Source organism: Mastigoproctus giganteus, chromosome 13 (genome assembly GCF_048544385.1).
Source record: "Mastigoproctus giganteus isolate SK-2022 chromosome 13, ASM4854438v1, whole genome shotgun sequence".
In the NCBI taxonomy this organism is placed as follows: domain Eukaryota; kingdom Metazoa; phylum Arthropoda; class Arachnida; order Uropygi; family Thelyphonidae; genus Mastigoproctus; species Mastigoproctus giganteus.
The window spans coordinates 48,368,755-48,389,035 of record NC_143587.1 but is presented as its reverse complement, the minus strand read 5'-3'; the positions used below and the strand labels follow the sequence as shown (position 1 = coordinate 48,389,035).

The window sequence follows — 20,281 nt, the reverse complement described above, 5'->3', positions numbered from 1 at the left end:
TATTCTGTCTCTGATGGAATGTGCTGAGTCGATTTTGAAACTTTTACAGTTCACACAAATAGGATCTTTGGTTTTTGTTAGGACAGCTGCTAAATTCGTGGCCTTTTTCAGCACAATGGCCGCACGTTGGCACTGTCTGGATCCAAGTGTGTGAGGTGTGGCCGAACCTACAACACTTGAAGCATTTAGGCACAGCCACATGTTCGCGAAAGCGGTGGCTGCCCCAGTTTATGTAGACCCTTGCTTGATTGTTAAGGACCTTCCAGGCGATTGGGTTGATTTGAACAATCCAGTTTTTGCCTCCTCCTCCTCCTTTGACTTTTTTTGAGTATTTAGGTGTGATTAAGGCATCTGCCTCTAAGTCTGGGAAGTACTCCTGCAAGTTCCTACAGTATAGTTCCTCAGTGAGTTGCTGCGGGGTCAGGTTGTCACTGAGGTCAAAAATGATGATAGAGGGCCCCAACTTTTTTGGCGGAACTCCTGCAAGTTCCTACAGTATAGTTCCTCAGTGAGTTGCTGCGGGGTCAGGTTGTCACTGAGGTCAAAAATGATGATAGAGGGCCCCAACTTTTTTGGCGGCTCTGCCTTTAGACCCATTGTCATTATTTTTGCATTGGTCATAATTTTGTTAGCTTCTTTTTTAGTTTCCGTTTCGATCACTATGCCTGTATTTCTAGTTTTTCTTATTGCTTTTATTTTCGTAGTTTTGAGATCATCTTTCAACTCTGTCATTATTTTGGTCTTGATTTGTTCACTTGTATGTGATTCTTTGGAGTTAATGGGTCTGATAACGACCAGATTCTGCTGTTTTATCAGGGTTCTCTTTCTTATATGCTGGGAGTTTTGTTGACTGGTTTCTGGTGGATGCCCTTGGATGGAGGCACCCAGTTTAGAGGTTGGAAGGTTCTTAAATACAGCACCGGCATAAGAGGACACTGTAGTTGATTCAGGTTCTGTGGTTAGGCCCAGTTCCCGCTCGGGTGAAGACTGCGGAAGCTTAGCGCAGATGTCTAAGGCCTTTTCCAATATTGTAGACCTTGTCTTGATTTCTTCATTGACAGCTTTTAGCTTCTCATTCTCGATTAGAAGAGCTGTTGTGATTGTTTCTAGGCTTGTCCAAAGCTCCTGGACATAGTTTCCAGTGGCTTTGGTGAATCTTATGGAGTCTTGGTTGAGGAGTGCCACCAAGTTCCTGTGCAAGACTGAGATGATCTGATGGAAGGAGGTGGTGTCTCCCTCATTAAAGAGGCCAGCCAGAACAGGTGATGCAGGAATGGTAAGCATACTGGATGGTGGGATCCCAGATGAGACCACTTGGTCCAGAGTAGACGGTAGTTGTGTAGCCAAGAAATCTGCTGGGGCAGTTTGAAGTGGCAGAGCTGATGGAGTTTGGTGAGCACCTGAGGAGTTTTGCGTCTCAGAAGCAGCAGCTACAGGAGTGTTTGGAGCTGCACGTAAGGCTGCGGTTGAGGTGGAGTTTGCCATCGATTCGAGGATGGAGGCAGCTACTGGTGTAGAGATTCTTTGGTCCAAGGTGGAAGCTGAGTAATTATGGTCTATGTAAGGTGATATACAAATATTATTCATCTGTGCAGGAAGTGGAGAGCAAGAGGAGCACAGAGGACAAGCTCTGGACCTTCCCTTGGACTTCTTTCTCTTGGAGGAGGATTTGCCAGATACTCTAAGAAGCAGTGAATTAGAAGTCTCCGATTCGTCTCTCTCAGACGTGCTAACCTCATCCTGTGAACTTTCAGTATTTTCATTATTTTGGAAATAGTGTGCATAGTGTTAGGGTCGGGCGCCACCTGTGGTTTCCCACATCTGCGCCATATGTACACTGTGAAGAAATACAGAACACTGTAAATGCCAGAAAAAGTGTAGTGTGTTGAGTGTGTAGTTTTGTGTTGGGTTCTGTTGTGTGTCCTGGCATTTGGCCGCAGGGCCCCTGGTGGAACCCCACGTTGCCCGCACACACCACTAGGAGGTAGCCAGGCTGCCCATTATTCTCTGGCAGGTCTCCGTCAGGGTCGCCTGAGCTTCCTGAACGGAGACCAATTAAAAAAAAAAATAATAATAATAATAAAAAAATAATAATAATAAAAAATAAAAATAAAAAAATAAAATAAAAAAAAAAATAATAATAATAATAAACAAAAAAAATAAAAATAAAATAAAATAAAAAAGTAAATAAAAAAATAATAATAAAATATAAAAATAAAAAAAAATAATAATAACAAATAAATAAAAAAAAAAACCGATGATAATAAAAATAATAATAAAATAAATAAAAAAATAAATAAATAAATAAATAAAATAAAAAAAAATAATAAATAAAATAAAAAAAATAAAAATAAATAAAAAAATAAATAAATAAAAATTAAAAAAAAATAAATAATAAAAAAAATAAAAAAAATAAAATAAATAATAATAATAAAAAAAAAAATAAATAAATAAATAATAAAAATAAATAAAAAATAAGGTAGAGTGCGGCAGTACAGGGTGTACGGAAGAAGATGGGGGTTGAAAGTAAGAGTAAGGGGAGGTAGGTAAGGGCATCCCGTAAATTGACAGTGGAGCATATGCCCCACCAGGAGAAAAGGGGGAGGGGTTAACTCCAGAAGGGTAGAAAAACCACTCAGCGAGAGTGCTGAGTGTGACTTATATTTTGCAGTGGAGTGGTCAAGACCACTGGAGCCTACAAAACCATATGAAAAGTTAGCAGGTAATCCTACTTTGGATGTTCCAGGGTTAGCAAGTCGATGCTGGTAAAACAGTCAAGTACAGATTTTGTACTTCAAGTTTGAGTAAGTCCTTTACAGGTTTCTATCCCTGGCTTGAGTTGGTTGTAGAGTCCTGCGCCTAGAAAAGAGATTCTGTGCATACTCCGTTAATGATTTATAATATTGTTCTTCAGAAATTAGCAGGTGCTCCTGTCCTTGAGGTATGTGTTGTATTATTTTGGAAAGTGAGGACATTGTTCGTATGGATTGGCCTGCCCGTTCCTATCGATCTAAATCCCATCGAACACATATGGGACACTCTGGGGAGACGCCAAGTGGCACGTCCACACCCACCAGAAAATGTTCACCAGCTGAAGATGGCGCTGACAGAGGAACTTATCTTACCGCAAGAACTTATCAACAACATTTTCTCTAAGTATGAATAGGAGGTGCAAAGCCTGCATCGATATTAGGGGTGGCCATATCTCCTACTGAGGACTAGCTCTTCCCTTTGTTCCATCTTTGGCAGTGATGCATCTATATCATGGCAGCCAGTGCTGTGTTGCCATTTTTGAATAAAGTCTCTCTGTACCGTTCTGTTTCCGTTGTTGTATCGGTGTTGTTTCCTTCATCATTTCTGTATATCACGACGTTCCTTTGGTATGCTTTTCCCATATCCAGGCCACTGCTATGAGCAACTACAGTAGAAAACCTGACTGGTCCTTAAGTTGTGCACTCCATGGTAGTTAAAAAATCATTTATTGCCATCCAATCATGTATAAGGGCAATACGTGATTTGATGACAGCAAAACTGCAGGGGTTTACATAATTTGAGTAATAATAATGAAAATTTGAAAAGCTCAATGAAACTGGAGATAATAGTCAGCAATATTGAAAGTTTGATATGACAATCTAAAATATTTTTTATGTACATGTTATCGTGAATTGAGACATCATTGCTAAGATAGGAGGAGGTGCTACCTTGAGGGAGTTTGTGATAAATGGAGAATCAAATCTTTTTATTTTGGATAATTTATATAGGGGAGATACGTATAGTGGCTCTGGTATTCTTCAGTGATGAATTCCTGGGCGGAATTCGTCACTGAAGAAGAAGTCACTTTGGCCAGTGATCAGAATCACAAAAGGTTGAATCACTTTGTATTGCCATCCAGTACGAGCAGGCACTATTTAAAATTGTTGGTAGAATTAATGTTGAGATAACATAACAGGATGCCCAAATTTGGCATTTAACTCTCTGATAATAAAATCTGCGTCTGGCATGATAGGCTGGAGGCTCTTTCGAGATGAAAATCAGCTTAGTGATGCACAAAGGAAGTAAAATAGGATATACATAGTTAACAAATATTTTTGTGAGAGCAAGGTCGCACTTCAAGAACCCAAATACTGTTAAAATAAGGGACCGAAGTTTTGAACAATGGACTGAGAAGAGAAGTGTAGAATACAGATGTACTCCTAAGAATTTAATCTGGTTTACAGGGGTAATTAATTTATATTGGATTTTAACTTGTGGACAGAGAAGATTCTCGAAGGAGCAAACGGCAGATACTTGGTCTTCAAGGGGTTGACATGCAAACCAAAAGTACAGTATTATCCTGGAAGTCGTCGATCAGTTGTTGAGCCCTACACAATGAATTGAAAAGGCTGACATTGTCGGAAGTGGCTGGAAAAAGCAAGAAGCATAAGAGGTGATGACATTTTCCAAAACAAAGATGCTGATGACATTTTTCAAAGCAAACTGGTAGATTTTCAAGTCACCTGAACTTCAAGTCATCTGAACTTCGGCACAAAAGCCGAAGTTCAGATGACTTGAAAGAAAAACAATCGCCAAGAAGAACAAGGACGAGAGGCTCCTCTTTGGGACAGACCTACGCTAATGTTCCAATACAGGTTACGGATTTGTTAGATAAGATAAGAGTGCGATCGTAAAGTAATTGCCCAACAACTTTCAATGAGGTCTTCAGATGCAGTAATAAGTCTTGAGCAGACTATCAGTATTTTGAGTCGATGGCAGCAGAACAGATTCTCTGTTTTTTGCCAAGTTGCATAAATCGTGGAAATGAGCTGAAGAAGACGCGTGTCTGTTGAACGTGCTGAGTCGCTATAGTGAATTGGCAGTAGTCTTGAAACAAAAATTTGTCTAGAAATGCGGTTTCAAGAGAATTTTATGCAAAGGCTTTAGTGAATAGGAGAAAATAGAGATAGGCATGTAGTCGCTTGTCTCCTGTAGTTTTGCTCACTTTGAGACAGGAGTAACTTTGTAGCGTTTCCATGGATTCGGCCCTGGAAAGATTGTGCAAGGCTCAAGGGGTACAATTTTTTTCAGCCTGGACTGTACTTGTTAACAGGAGAGATTGCTTCTACAGGGATGGGATACACTTAAATAGAAAGGGTGCAAGAATATTTGCCGATGCTATCGAGGCAGTGTTAGGTGGGTCGGAAAACTGCTAGCTTGGGGGGAGACAAAGACCAATAGATTGACAGTAGCCACTGGCATAGGTGAAAGAAATTCTTGCACTGCTTCTATTAGAATGAGCAGAAGCCTGAAAAACAAGATGCATGGTATTTCAGAGACTGCTGGGAGCCATTGCGGTACAAGTAAACACATGGGTTGTGTTAGGGTAGCTAAGAATAGAAACAGGTGCAGGTATACTTGCGTGTACACCAATGCTAGGAGTTTAGTAAATAAATTTGATGAATTTGAGGTATTGCTCAAAACATCGAAGGCAGATATTGTTGGGATATCAGAGACGTGGTGTCACACAGATATAAGGGATGCAGAATTGCAATTTGGGGAGTACAAGGTCTACAGAAAGGATAGACAGGACAGGAAGGGGGGAGGGGTTATGCTATTAGTTAAGAAACACATAAAAACCAAGGAAGTGAAGCCAGTCGACATCGCTGGACAGTGCAGTGTGGAGTCAGTTTGGTGTGACATAAACATTGGGAGATCAAAATTGAGAGTAGGAGTGTGCTATAGGCCTAATGACTCTGATGAGTATAATAAGGAAATGTACAGGGAAATAGAGTGGGCCAGTAAATCAGAGTGTCTTATAATGGGAGATTTCAATTTCCCAGATATTGACTGGAATTTGGGGGCTGGTTACTCACACACTAGCAGGGCTTTTGTGGATTTATTGGATGATTGTTTTCTACATCAGCATGTTCGGGAGGCAACAAGAGGGAGTAATACTCTTGATTTGAGAATCTGCAGATAAATGAACCACTAGGTGGCAGTGATCACAGTGTGCTGAAGTGGGATTTACTCAAAGAGGTAACCACCATTAGGGGTAAAGGGAAGGGTTATTGCTTCCGTAAAGGCGACTACGATGGACTGAGACAGTATTTAAATTCTATACAGTGGGACCAACTGATGATGTTACCAACAGCAAATTCAAAATGGGAAGCATTCAAAGAACTTATCTTGGAAGCTACTAGGCTTTACATACCAACTAAGAAATATTGTTCAAGGTTTAGGCCAAAATGGATGTCAGATGAACTAATGAGGCATATGGCAGAGAAGAAAAATGCATGGGATACATACAAATTAACACATGACACAGAACCCTATGATAGATACAAGTTGATATGCAACCAAGTTACAAAGGAGGTTAGGCAGGCGAAGGCAGATTACGAGAAATCCTTGGCAAGGGATGCAAAGAAAAACAGCAAAGAGTTCTTTACTTATGTAAACTCTAGAAGGAAGGGGATGAATCAGATTGGTCCACTTGATATTGATGGGTCAAGTGTTGATGATCCTGCTCAGGTAGCTAACAAACTAAATGAATATTTTGCATCGACATTCACACATGAGGAGTTATTCAGCGAGGGGAATGCCAGAGGTGTATTCAACTCTAGCAGTAAGCTACAGAATCTTGAAATAACTAGGAGTAAAGTGGAGGAGAAACTGTTGATGATAAACACAAGAAAGGCACCCGGGGTGGATGGGATCTATCCAGTTATATTAAAGGAGGCAGCAAAGGAAGTAAGCAAACCCTTAGCCATAATTATGAGAGCTTCCTTGGACTCAGGGGAGGTACCCATAGACTGGAAATGTGCAAATGTGACCCCAATTCACAAAGGAGGATTAAAGGCTGACACAAGTAATTATAGACCTGTGAGCTTAACTTCTGTTCCAGGAAAATTAATGGAGGAACTGGTTAAAGAAGCACTGCAGGATCATTTAGACAAGACTTCAGTTATAGCTCAGACACAGCATGGTTTTGTTAAGGGGAAGTCTTGCCTGACCAACTTGATTGGATACTATGATGCAGTCACAAAAGAACTGGATGCAGGGAATAACTTTGATATTATATACTTGGATCTTAGAAAGGCTTTTGATACTGTTGCACATGGAAGACTGCTACACAAATTGGAGCAGTGTGACATTGGAGGCAAATTGCTGCTATGGATAAAGGGGTGGTTGAGGGGGAGAAGACAGAGAGTGGTAATCAATGGACACTGCTCATCGTGGACTGATGTTATTAGTGGAGTCCCTCAGGGCTCAGTGTTGGGTCCATTATTGTTTTCTGTATTTATAAATGATATTGATGATGGTATATCGGGCTTAATGTCCAAGTTTGCAGACGATACAAAGGTTGGCAGGGTTGTCAAGGACACTACTGACACTATGCTGCTGCAACAGGATCTGGAAAGGTTGAGCAGATGGGCTGAGAGGTGGCAAATGAAGTTTAACATTGACAAATGTAAAGTACTACACATGGGAAACAGCAACCCCAGAGCAACGTATCAACTCTGTGGTACTACACTGACAGTGGTAGAGAATGAAAGGGACTTGGGGGTGGTTGTGCAGGCAGATATGAAGTTCTCTGAGCAGTGCAGACGGGCTGCAAGAGTAGCTCATGGAGTATTGTCAATGATATACAGGAATTTTTCCAGCAGGGATAAGGAGGTGATTATTCCATTGTACAAGGCGATGGTCAGGCCACACCTAGAGTACTGTATACAGGTCTGGAGGCCTCATTTCAAGAAGGATGTAGAGCTGCTGGAACGAGTACAGAGAAGGGTAACAAGATTAGTGAATGGAACAAAGGGGTGCTCTTACGAAGAAAGGCTTAAGTTTTGAAAATTACAGTGTCTGGAGACTAGGCACCAGCGAGGTGATCTGATAGAGGTGTATAAAGCCTTGAATGGTTGCTCAATGCTGATGGGATTCTTCCTCTAGCTCAGAAAAATCACCTGAGAGGGCATAAATTCAAATTGAGGAAAGACAGATGTAGGATAGACGTGCGGAAATTTGCCTTTAGCCAGCGGGTGGTTGGTTGGTGGAACAGACTTCCACCCCTTGTGGTGGAGGTTGATAGCCTAAATAAGTTTAAGGCTCGGCTGGACAGGTATTTTGAACGAACAGAGGGGTGAAGTGGAAGTGGGTTTTTTTTTTTTTTTTTTTGGCTGATGCTGCATAAGCTTGCTTTCTTGCATCAAATGCCTCTACTAATGCTAATGCTAATGAGGTCTTCAGATGCAGTAATAAGTCTTGAGCAGACTATCAGTATTTTGAGTCGATGGCAGCAGAACAGATTCTCTGTTTTTTGCCAAGTTGCATAAATCGTGGAAATGAGCTGAAGAAGACGCGTGTCTGTTGAACGTGCTGAGTCGCTATAGTGAATTGGCAGTAGTCTTGAAACAAAAATTTGTCTAGAAATGCGGTTTCAAGAGAATTTTATGCAAAGGCTTTAGTGAATAGGAGAAAATAGAGATAGGCATGTAGTCGCTTGTCTCCTGTAGTTTTGCTCACTTTGAGACAGGAGTAACTTTGTAGCGTTTCCATGGAGGTACATAATCTTGAGTGAATTTGGCTGTAAAGGTTTTCCAAGGAAGCAGAATTGCCGATTTTGAGGCTGGAGATGGGTTTACTGTCCAGTCCTATTTCAGAAAAGTTTGGATGGAAGTTGATTGCCCACTTTTATTCGGAAAATAAAACTGAGATTTCAGATAGTATGTCGCAGCATGAAGAATGCTTGATCATAGGGGGGGGGGGGGAACAGATAAGACCAAACCTGGTATAATAACCTGTACAGCCCCTAACTGGAAGTTTTTTGAGATGGATGCGAAATTTCGTTCCTTTTTGAGATCGAGCATTGATAAATTCAGTTAGGGCTGTTTTTTTAGCGGTATTAAACAGGGTAACGATGAGCTGAAATGCCCTCGTTGGTAGCAGAGTTGGTATAATCACCGTCTTCCCCTGGAAAGGACCCGAGTTTGAATATTGTTGATGATGCGAGTAATATTTATGGGCCTTTTTCACAATGTAGTAGTAGTAGTAGTAGCAGTGGCATTTGATGCAAGAAAGCAAGTGTATGAGCTTATGCAGCATCAGCCAACAAAAAAAAAAAAAAAAAATCACACCATTCCCTCCAAATGCCTGTCCAGTTCCTCCTTAAATTTATTCAACCTATCAACTTCCACAACGATAGATGGAAGTTTGTTCCAGCAATTAACCACCCGCTGGCTAAAGGCAAATTTCCGCACATCTAATCTACATCTGTCTTTTCTTAATTTGAATTTATGCCCCCTTAGGTTCGTAATCTGAACAAGTGGAAGGATCCCATCAGAATTCTGCGTGCTCAACCCATTCAAGGCCTCATGTGGCTGAGTTAGTCGGTCTCCAGCTAGGGGAGTATGATTTATTCTTCCGGAAACTTGGGTTTTTCGTCCAGCAAATAGATAACGGAATATACGCTATCTACCGACATTATTATTATTATTATTATTATTATTATTAGACACAGTGCAAGGAAGCATGAGGCTTATGCTGCACCAGCCAAAAAAAAATTCCCGAGCTACCCTAAGAGAGAGAGAGAGAGAGGGTGAGAGAGAGAGAGAGAGAGAGAGGGTGAGAGAGAGAGAGAGAGAGAGAGAGAGAGAAAGAGAAAGAGAAAGAAAGAAAGAAAGAAAAAGAAAAATAGAAGGGAATCACCAAGAAAGTGAAGAATGATGATATCCAGCTCAGGACCCTGGGTGTGCCAAGCCCATACTCACCAGATGTGAGCCCCCCCCGGGGTTCACATTATATCACAATTAATAATAAATAATATATTTATTATATCGTAAATCGTGTCATAAAATATAAATAATGTACCATATTATAAATAATATCACGATTTGTAGGATGATATTTTTATTATGCTATGAAATTTATTACTATATTTTTTCTGCACAGAGCAGAATTATTTTGTAAGGTATCACAATGTTTGATTTTCTTTCCCCGTGTTGTTTATTATGTTTATTTGGATGGGATGCTGGTTGGTATAATGGGGAATACGTTTGTTGAATCAAACAGCTATGTGTACGTTATACGTTTTACATTGTAATGTCGGATAATAATTTATACCTGATGGTTATGAATTGCCTCTTAGGTAAGTTCCGAAATAGAAAAACTGCTTCAGTATGTCTCGGCTAACACACAGTAGAGTATTATTTGTTCAGTCAGATGCGAAGCCTATGCGCTTTTCAATGAGACCATGTGATGAGCGAGTTAAACTGAAGCCGTTAATAGAGCATGGAGGAGGAATTATAACAAGCAAACTTACACCAAATTCTATACGTTTAATACCCCCAGAAAGTAAAGTTTTGTGTTACGATGATAATACAGTCTCGTCGAAATTTATATGGGATTGTGTTAAAGAGAACCGATTGTTAAACATTAGTGATTACCGTGTAAAACGTGTTTCATCCGATAGCGACATAACTGATTTTAGTGAATATGGAAATAATAGTTCCGTATACAGAACTAGCTCGAAGCCCAACGCTGCGAGAAAGGCGTATACCCTTGCTGATGGTAATGCCATACTTCGGTACATTATTAAATGCCAGAGATATAAAGATATCAGAGGTAATCGTTTATGGAAGACCATGGAAGATGAAGGTGTTTTACCTCAACGCACATGGCAATCACTGAGAGAACATTTCTTAAAGAAAGTGCTTGTGAATCTCAGTCGTTATTCATTAACTCCATCAGAGAGACTTCGCTTTATAAACAGACAGTATAGTGATGATGATGATAATGAGTCAGTATTAACATGTTCTAGAACAAATTTAACCATCTCTTCTGTTACAGGAAGCAGATCAAAGTTCTCAAGGGAAGATGATGTTGCAATAATTAAATATATACTTGAAGAGAATAGAGTTTCAGAAGTTAAAGGAATTAAGCTATGGAACAACATGGAACAACATAAAGTTACATCTCATACATGGCAGTCAATGAAAGAGCGATTTAGGAGAAGGATTTTACCTAATATTAACAGGTATGGTATTGGAATGCATCATATGAAAAGATTGATAGAACAACACCCAGAATACCGCACTCGTAAAGGTTCTGAACATGTTTCTCTGGTAAAGGATGAGAGAAGTAAATTAAAATTTGATAAGAGAAAACCAGAAAATATGGATAGAAAAGAAGTATCACATGAAAAGAGACACTGTGGCCCTGGCGATTCTATTACTGGACAACAAGTTTTACGAGAGGAAAATATGCATTTAGAAGAGGTGTCTAAAAACAGTAATTCTCATCATAATATAAAAAGAAAAAGAAGGTATTTAAAGAAATGGTCTGATGAAAGCTCATCAGACATAAGCGGTGCAAGTACTGTAAAAAATTGTAGTGATAAATCGCATTCCAGATCTCCCAGCAATCATTCTAAAAATTCTGAATTAAACAACAAATTAAACTCTGTACCTGAAAGAAATAAAAATGATGAAAATCATGAAACAATCTTGTTAAGTGAAGTTTTAAATGCTGAAAAAATTAAGAGAGAAAGTGCAAGAGCAAGACTGCTATTAGCATTAGAGAAAAATGAAGCTGTTATAAAAAAGTATCAGCTGGAAGGTACTAAACTGAAACATCAAATTAAAAGCTCACCTGTTAGGGAAAGTGACCTAGATAGCGTCGATTCACTTATAATAAATAAATTGGAAAAAAAAAAGGTAATGGTTCAATTTTTTAATATTTTAAAAATTGTTCAGTTTTTATTTCTGTGATTTATTAAAGAGGCTGCATGTATCAAATTTCAAAATTTAGATATTTTTCTTCATCTTATTATATAGGCCTACATTTTATATATATATATATGCACACATATTATTTATGTACATTTCCTACAAATTAGTTACACTTCTATATACACTGATATGCTCTTAAGCAGAGGATGTATGCATTCCTTGAGAAAAGGGAACTCTCAACATGATCTGAATAAATCAAGTATGATATACTGTATATAGCATGCACATGTATGTAAGTGAAACAGCTTAGAGCAGTTTTAATGTATCTTTTGTGATGATGATGATATTGTAAGGCAGCTGTCACTGAAGAAGTGGTAAGAAAATACCACAAAACATTTCATTCCATTATGTACATATTTCTAATTTTAAAATAATAATACCTACCAATGTAGGTTTTGGATGCTTTAGTATTTTCAAATAATATACAGTAGTTAATTTGCATATATTACAAACAGTTTAAGAAATTTAGTAAATTAATTAATAAGATAAAATTTTGATAACAGAATTGCATATGTATGTGTGCAATTTAATTTTGCATATGTATGTGTGCTATGTACAATTTAATTATAAAATGAAACTAAATGCTACTAGGCATAATATTTTAAGAGTTTAAGATTATCTATACATAGATACACCAATAACAACACCTAAAGAAAATACTAGGATAGTAGTAGTGTCAAGGGCATCATTTCATCTATCTCATATTGTGCTCATCCTTCACAATGAGTTACCATGTTGCACTACCTCGAATAATTAACCCTTCACCAATAGGTAAGACTTATTACTTATTCTCAGTGGGCACCACCCAGACAGCACCATTTCAAGGCTTGTTTGTATATGTGTGGGATAATAACTACTATCCACTTGTCCCTATTAGACATAGAAAAGCAAAAAAGTAGAGGAAAAGTAGGAGAGGAAGAAGAAAAGAAACAGTGTAGAAGAATGAAAGGGACAGTAACTCCTTCAACTTACACCACTCATAAACTCCTTGAATAGTCAACACTTTCCCAGTAGAGAAGACTGTTGCTACCTATTCTCAGAAACTCTGTGAATATCAGGGCCCCCTTCCCGGTGACCGTTTCAAGGCTTGTTGACCTTTCATTAGTGGGTGGGCAGATACCCTGTTATTGCAAACATGACAACCCAGTTGCAAAGTTAATCCCACAATATGAGAGATGCCAAAAGGTGTACGTGATAGTAGTAGTAGCATGTGATGCAAGAAAGCAAGTGTATGAGCTTATGCAGCATCAGCCAAAAAAAAAAAATTTACAAAACAATTTCCTCTAAATGTTTGTCTAGTTCCCCCTTAAATTTATTTAATATATAAACTTCCACAACGACAGATGGAAGTTTGTTCCAGCAATTAACCACCCGCTGGCTAAAGGCAAATTTCTGCACATCTATTCTACATCTGTCTTTCCTCAATTTGAATTTATGCCCCCTTAGGTTCGTAATCTGAACAAGTGGAAGAATCCCATCAGAATTCAGCGTGCTCAACCCATTCAAGGCCTTATACACCTCAATCAGATCACCTCGCAGGTGCCTAATCTCCAGCCACTGCAATTTGCAGAACTTAAGCCTCTCTTGGTAAGAGGATCCCTTCATTCTCCTCACCAATTTTGTTGCCCTTCTCTGTACATGCTCAAGCAAATCCACATCCTTTCTAAAATGAGCCTCCAGACCTTTACACAGTACTCAAGGTGTGGCCCGACCATTGCCTTATACAGAGGGACAATCACCTCCTTTTTCCTGCTAGCAAAATTCCTGTATATCATTGACAAAACCCCATGACCTGCCCTGGCAGCCTGTCTGCATTTCTCAGAAAACTTCATATCAGACTGCACAATTACTCCCAGCTCTTTTTCATTTTCTACCATCCTAATTGTAGTACCACACAGTTGGTATGTTCCTCTGGGGTTACTTCTACCCATATGCATTACTTTGCATTTGTCAAGGTTAAACTTCAGTTTCCACTTCTCAGCCATCTGCCCAAATTTTCTAGATCCTGTTGCAGTAGCACACTGCCATTACTGTCATTAACAACCCTGCCAACCTTTGTATCATCTGCAAATTTCGCATCCTGCAAACCTGATATACCTTCATCAATATCATCGATAAATGTACAAAACAATAGTGGACCCAACACCGAACCCTGTGGGACTCCACTAATAACATTATTCCACGAAGAGCAGCGTCCATCGATTACCACCCTCTGTCTTCTCCCACTCAACCACCCTTTTATCCATTGTAGCAACTTCTGCTCCAATTTGTATAGTGGTCTTCTATGTGCAACAGTTTCAAAAGATTTCCGGAAATCCAAGTATATGATATCAAAATAATTTTTTGCATCCAGTTCCTTTGTAACCACATCATAATATACAATCAAATTTGTCAGACAAGACTTTCCCTTAACAAACACATGCTGTATCTGAATTATTGCTACAGTCTTGTCTAGATGATCCTGTAATGCATCTTTAACCAGTGACTCCATTATTTTACCCAGAACAGAAGTTAAACTAACTGGTCTGTAATTACTTGTGTCACCCTTTGATCCCCCCCCCCCTGTGTGAATTGGGGATACATTTGCAGATCTCCAGTCCATATTTTAAGAGTTTAAGATTATCTATATAGTATCGGTGTAGATACACCATAGACAGCTCCTAAATAAAAAAACTATGATAGTAGTGTCAGCTGTATCTCATATTGTATGCATTTCATATTGTCTGGGTTGTCATGTTTGCAATACCAGGGTACCTGCCTACCCACCAATGAAAGGCCACAAGCCTTGAAATGGTACCATCTGGGTGGTGGTAGGTGGTAATAGTCTTCCCTATTAGTGAAGGGTTACTTATTCAAGCTGACTTGGCGCATTATGGCCTTAGCAGCCAATGCGCCATTAAAAATCAAATCAAAATCAAAACTTATTCAAGGTAGTGCAATACATGGTAACTTGTGAAGGATAAGCACAATATGAGATAGATAAAATGATGCCCTTTACACTACTTTTGAACCTGGATAAATGCTGGCAGCAAACCCACAGAAGTTGCAACAACAATGAGCACCAATCTAGTAGTTGAATGTTCAGTCTCGCAACCATGCACGCATCACAGCACATACAACTCTATCTGTATCTATTAAATTTTGTCTCTAACGTCATTATTCCATTAGAATCTGTATATTGCTGATGAAGGGGTCCATTTTGCCCCGAAAGCTACATTTTGTTATTAAATATATTACTGGATATATGCAATACTAATCTCCTTAAACAATGGAATCTAGTACAGCAGGCCCAATTTGTATTTATACATTCTTTTTATGGCCACAATGTATACAGTATTGTTAAGCTACAGAAGACCTTCATCTCGTTAGTTCGAAACAGACATTTGCGTTTTGCGCATAGATGCAAATCCAACCCCATCATTCCTAAAGGCTTCCATTATAAGGCTCCCTTTACCTGGATCATACATGTTTCAACTTCAGCCTGCAAATATTGAAATTGTGGATTAGTCCTCTTCACACTGAAATCCAGAGAGCCGGCTTTAACAAATCAAGACTCTTACAGGAACTAGGATCTCACCAATGGTATTTTCTAACCATATTCATACTCTTTGTCACCAAGCTAACTGTATTTCTGATGCTTACCATTTGCGACAACAACAGAAGTTTGTGAATTTAAGTATAGAAGCTCACTCCTTGAGAATGAACACCCATTCCACCAATAATGTTTCCATCGTTTTGAATTTGAGCAGCAAGCAATTAACATCCGAGCAGCTCAACGTTCTAACCTCCTGTATGAAGTTCGCTGTCTGACCGTCGAGGCTGCTGATCACACAGCTAGCCATGGGAGTAGAGGCAGGCATAGCCAACCTCCCTGAAGAAGCTGATAATGAGATCCACTTCAAAATGGCCTCCATCTTCCGACGCACACGACCCGTCCGTTCCAACTTTAACCATCGGCAGCACGCTGCTCTTTCCTCCGTCAGAAAGGACAACACCATCATTATACTCCCCACAGACAAAGGGCGTTGCACTGTCATATTAGACTGGTCAAAGTATCTACAGAAAGCCCTCGTCCTCCTACAGGATCCCAATGTCTGTGAACCTGTGACTGATCTGCCCATCAAAGTCCTGGGATGTCTGGAGTCAAATGTCAACAAACTAGTTTCCACATGGTTCAAATCTGGGAAAATTTTGGCATCGACTCAGTGGCTACTACATGCCACTGGCTGCCAACTACTACAGTTTTATGGCCTACTTAAGATTCACAAGCCAGGTTTTCCTCTCCGGCCCATTGTGTCCTGCTGCAATGCTCCTACATATGAGCTGTCTAAATACATTACGCGACTCCTTACACCTCTAGTGGGAAATATGGCCCACACTGTCACTAACATGCTGCGAGTTCATTCACCTAATTAAAGAACTTTCAATCTCTGACAGAGAGATTATGGCGTTGTTCGATGTCATGTCCCTGTTTACATCGATTCCAGTCCAACAGGCCGTAAACTGCTCCAAGCGACTTCTGGAGAACAACTCAGATCTACAGAGCAGAACATCGCTATCCACAGGGGACATCTGTACTGCCCTCAATCTATGCTTGTCAGGCATCATCATTACCTTTGGGGATTCCCTGTACAAGCAGGTGCATGATACTGCAATGGGCAACCCCTGTTAGCTCCGTCGTGGCCATCATCGCCATGGAGGAATTGGAGGAACAGATATTCTTGAGCCTGCCTGTACCCATTATAATTTGGTGCTGATACATCGATGACATCTTCACTGTCATCCCACATGGTTCAGAGACAACACTACTGGAGTATCTCAATTCTTTATCAGTATCCATCCAGTTCACTTTAGAATTAGAAGTAGATGGGTCCCTTCCATTCTTAGATGTTCTGCTAAAGCATGTGGGCCCACGCCTGGAGACCTTAGTATACTGTAAGCCAATGTGATGCGGGCAGTTTACCATCTACAGATCGGGCCATGCCCCTAACCATCTCAACAGCACTGCCCGCACTCTATTCTTCCGAGCTTGGAGCCATTCTAGCTCAGAGGAAGCTGGACACACCGAGATATCCAGGGTAAAAACTGACCTGGTCAGTTGTAGTTATCCAACCCACCTATTAGACAAGTGCTTGCTACAAGCGCAAGAGCTCGCAGTCCACCTGAGACCATGATGATATGCTTACCGCCGCCGCAGTCCGCCTGAGACCACGTGATGATATGCCTACCGCCTATATTCCCTACTATCTGGGCATGTCAAACCATATTTCGAAAATCTTCCAGGAATATCGCATAAAATGCATACAACTACCTGGTAGGAGTTTATGTTCCCTGGTTTCTAATGTGAAAACTCTGGTCCCCCCACTTTTGCATAGCGGAGTGGTATACTGCTTAACTTGCAAAGATTGTGGCACTTGCTACATAGGAGAGAGCTCGAGATGCCTTCAAGGCCGCCTTGTGGAGCATGACATCAATTCACCTTGGTGACACTGACCACTCCATAATCGCAGAACATTTCTGGTCGAGTCAACCCACCATGACCTTAACCCTAAACGCGATTACGAAGTGATCGACCAATTCCAGCACTTCCGCCACTGCCCCTGGCTAGAGTAGCTCATTGCAATTCAAGAACCATGAATCGCTGCAAGGGCACGAGGCTACACCCTATCTTGGAAAGAACTGTCTTGAAGCTGGATAAACGCTGGTAGCAAACCCATAGAAGTTCATGCACCAACAATGAGCTCCAATCTAGTAGTTGAATGTTCAATCTCGCAACCATGCACAAATCACTGTATCTATTAAAGTTTGTCTCTAATGTCATTATTCCGTTAGAATCTGTATATTGCTGATGAAGGGGTCCATTTTACCCTCAAAGTTACATTTTGTTATTAAATATATTACTGGATATATGCAATATTAATCTCCCTACTACTATCATAGTTTTTTCTTTAAGAGTTGTCTATAGTGTATCTACACTGATATTATATAGACAATTTAATTATATGCATGGTATTTTTATAATTGTGAAGGTGAAATGAAAAACATACAAGATAAATTTCTGCATGTAAAATAGTAAGAATTAACCAATTAATTTGCATTATGTATATCAAAGACAGTTATTTGCAATATGTTATATACTAAAGGCAGTTTTCTTCAAAGGAATGGAGATACTCCTCTGCATAAAAAGCACTTTTTATTGTAAAACAATACATTCAACATAATAGTAGACAATAAAAAAAAAAAAGTATACGATAACAGAATATCAACTTAAATTATAACTTTATTTTATTTTCTCTTATGTAAATTTTAGTTTTTGCCTTTTCAATTGTTGGGGATCCTCAAGGTTGGGTGTCACATGTATAGTTTTATAATTTGATACTAGAGAGCTATTAAGTGCTCGATATTTCCTATATTCTATTATATTATGAATCAACAGGGCTTACCTTTATTTTAGATTATTCTAATCTGTAACTATGCCCTTTAATTAACATATTCAGTTATCTATGTTAAAATGAAGGTTTTGAAGATGGTAGATCTTTCATATTCATAGGTAGATAGTTGATTTAGTATTAGCAATATGGTTAGTATTTGGTAACCAAGTTTATATAGTGGTAAAGGGAGTGTTAATAAATTTTGGCATAGTCAGCAGAATTTATTAACTCTATCCTTGTAATTACATAAGCTTGGTTATAAATTTCCTTCTTTGTACCAAGTACATGAAAGGATGGTTGCAGGATAGATGTGTGGAAGTTTGTGTTCATCCAGCATGTGGTTGATTGTTGCAACAGACTTGCATCTTGTGGAAGTGGATGGTTTGAATAAATTCAAGAAAAAGCAGACAAATTCTTGGAGGGGTATATGAATGGGTGAAATGTGTAGTTTTCTTTTTTTTTTTTTTGACTGACGCTATATAAGTTAGCCTTCTTGCATCATTTGCCACTACTACTAATGTTGCTTATGCTCAATCATTTTGCTACTTATGAATATGACATACTTGCTGTTATCCACCCCAATTGTAAATGTCATTAGCATTAGTAGAGGCACATAATACAAGAAAGCAAACTTCTATAGCATCAGCCAAAAAAAAAAACCTTTCCCATTTCACTGATCTATTCATTCCAAATGTTTGTTTAATTCTGCCTTGAATTTATTTAAGCTATCAACTGCCACAACAAAGTTGGAAGTTTGTTCCAGCAATCAACTACTCTCTGGCTAAAGGCAAACTTCTGCACATCTATTTGACAACTGTCTTTCCTCAATTTTAGTTTATGCCCCATCAGCATTCAGTATTCTCAATCCATTCAAGGCCTTATACACCTCAATCAGATCGCCTCGCAGATGCCAAGTCTCCAGAAGCTGCAATTTGCAGCACATAAGCCTTTCTTCTAAAGAGCATCCCTTTGTACCCTTCACTAGTCTTGTTGCCCTTCTCTGTACTCGTTCTAGCAGCTCTACATTATTCCTAAAATGAGGCTTCCAGACGCAGTACTCCAGATGTGGCCCTTCTCTGTACTCGTTCTAGCAGCTCTACATTATTCCTAAAATGAGGCTTCCAGACGCAGTACTCAAGATGTGGCCTGACCATTGCAAGGGGATAATCGCCTCCTTATCCCTGCCCACAAAATTCCTGTATATCACTGACAAGATTCCATGACCTACTCTGGCAGCCTGTCTGCACTGTCAGACCACTTCATGCCAACTGCACAATTACCCCAAGTATCTTTCATTCTCCACTGCCCTGAGTGTAACACCACCCAGTTGGTACATTTCTCTGGGGTAACTGCTACCCATATGCAGAACATTGCATTTGTCAATGTTAAACTTCAGTTGCCACTTCTCAGCCAATCTACCCAGCTTTTCCAGATCTCATTGCAGCAGCATACTGTCATTACTGTTATTAACAACCCTGCCAACCTTTGCATCATCTGCAAACTTTGACATTAAGCTTGATATACCTTCATCAATATTATTGATAAATATACAAAACAACATTGGGCCCAAGACCAAACCCTGGGAGGCTCCACTAATGATTATAGTCCATGAAGAGTAGTATCCATTGATTACCACTCTCTGTCTTCTCCCACTCAATCACTCTTTTATCCATTGTAGCAACTTACCCTTAATACCATACCGCTCGAATTTGTACAGCAGTCTTCCATGTGTAAAAGTATCATAAGCTTTCCTGAAATCCAAGTATATGATATCATAGTATCCAATCAATTGGTCAGACAAGACTTTCCCTTGACAAACCCATGCTGTATCTGAATTATTTACTGCTGTCTTGTCTAGATGGTTCTGCTTCTTTAACCAGTGACAGCATTATTTTCCCTGGAACAGAAGTCAAACTAACAGGTCTGTAATTATCTCGCCCTTTGATCCCCCTTTGTGAATTGGAGATACATTTGCACATCTGCAGTCCATGGGAACTTCCTCCGAGTCCAAGGATGCTTTCATAATTATGGCTAAGGGTTTACTTACTTCCTTTGCTACCTCCTTTAATATAACTGGATAGATCCCATCTA

At 39.5% G+C, this 20,281-nt stretch overlaps 1 protein-coding gene across 1 annotated transcript in view; it reads left to right on the top strand.

Moving 5' to 3' along the window:
• The first annotated feature begins 10,067 nt into the window (after nucleotides 1-10,067).
• The window catches only part of LOC150076016 (uncharacterized), a 32,398-nt gene continuing 22,184 nt past the window's right edge, over nucleotides 10,068-20,281 (top strand). The window contains exon 1 of the mRNA XM_090387236.1: nucleotides 10,068-11,684. Within this exon, the coding sequence (XP_090243362.1) occupies nucleotides 10,149-11,684 (1,536 nt within the window). The 5' untranslated portion in view covers nucleotides 10,068-10,148. The remainder of the gene's footprint in view (nucleotides 11,685-20,281) is intronic.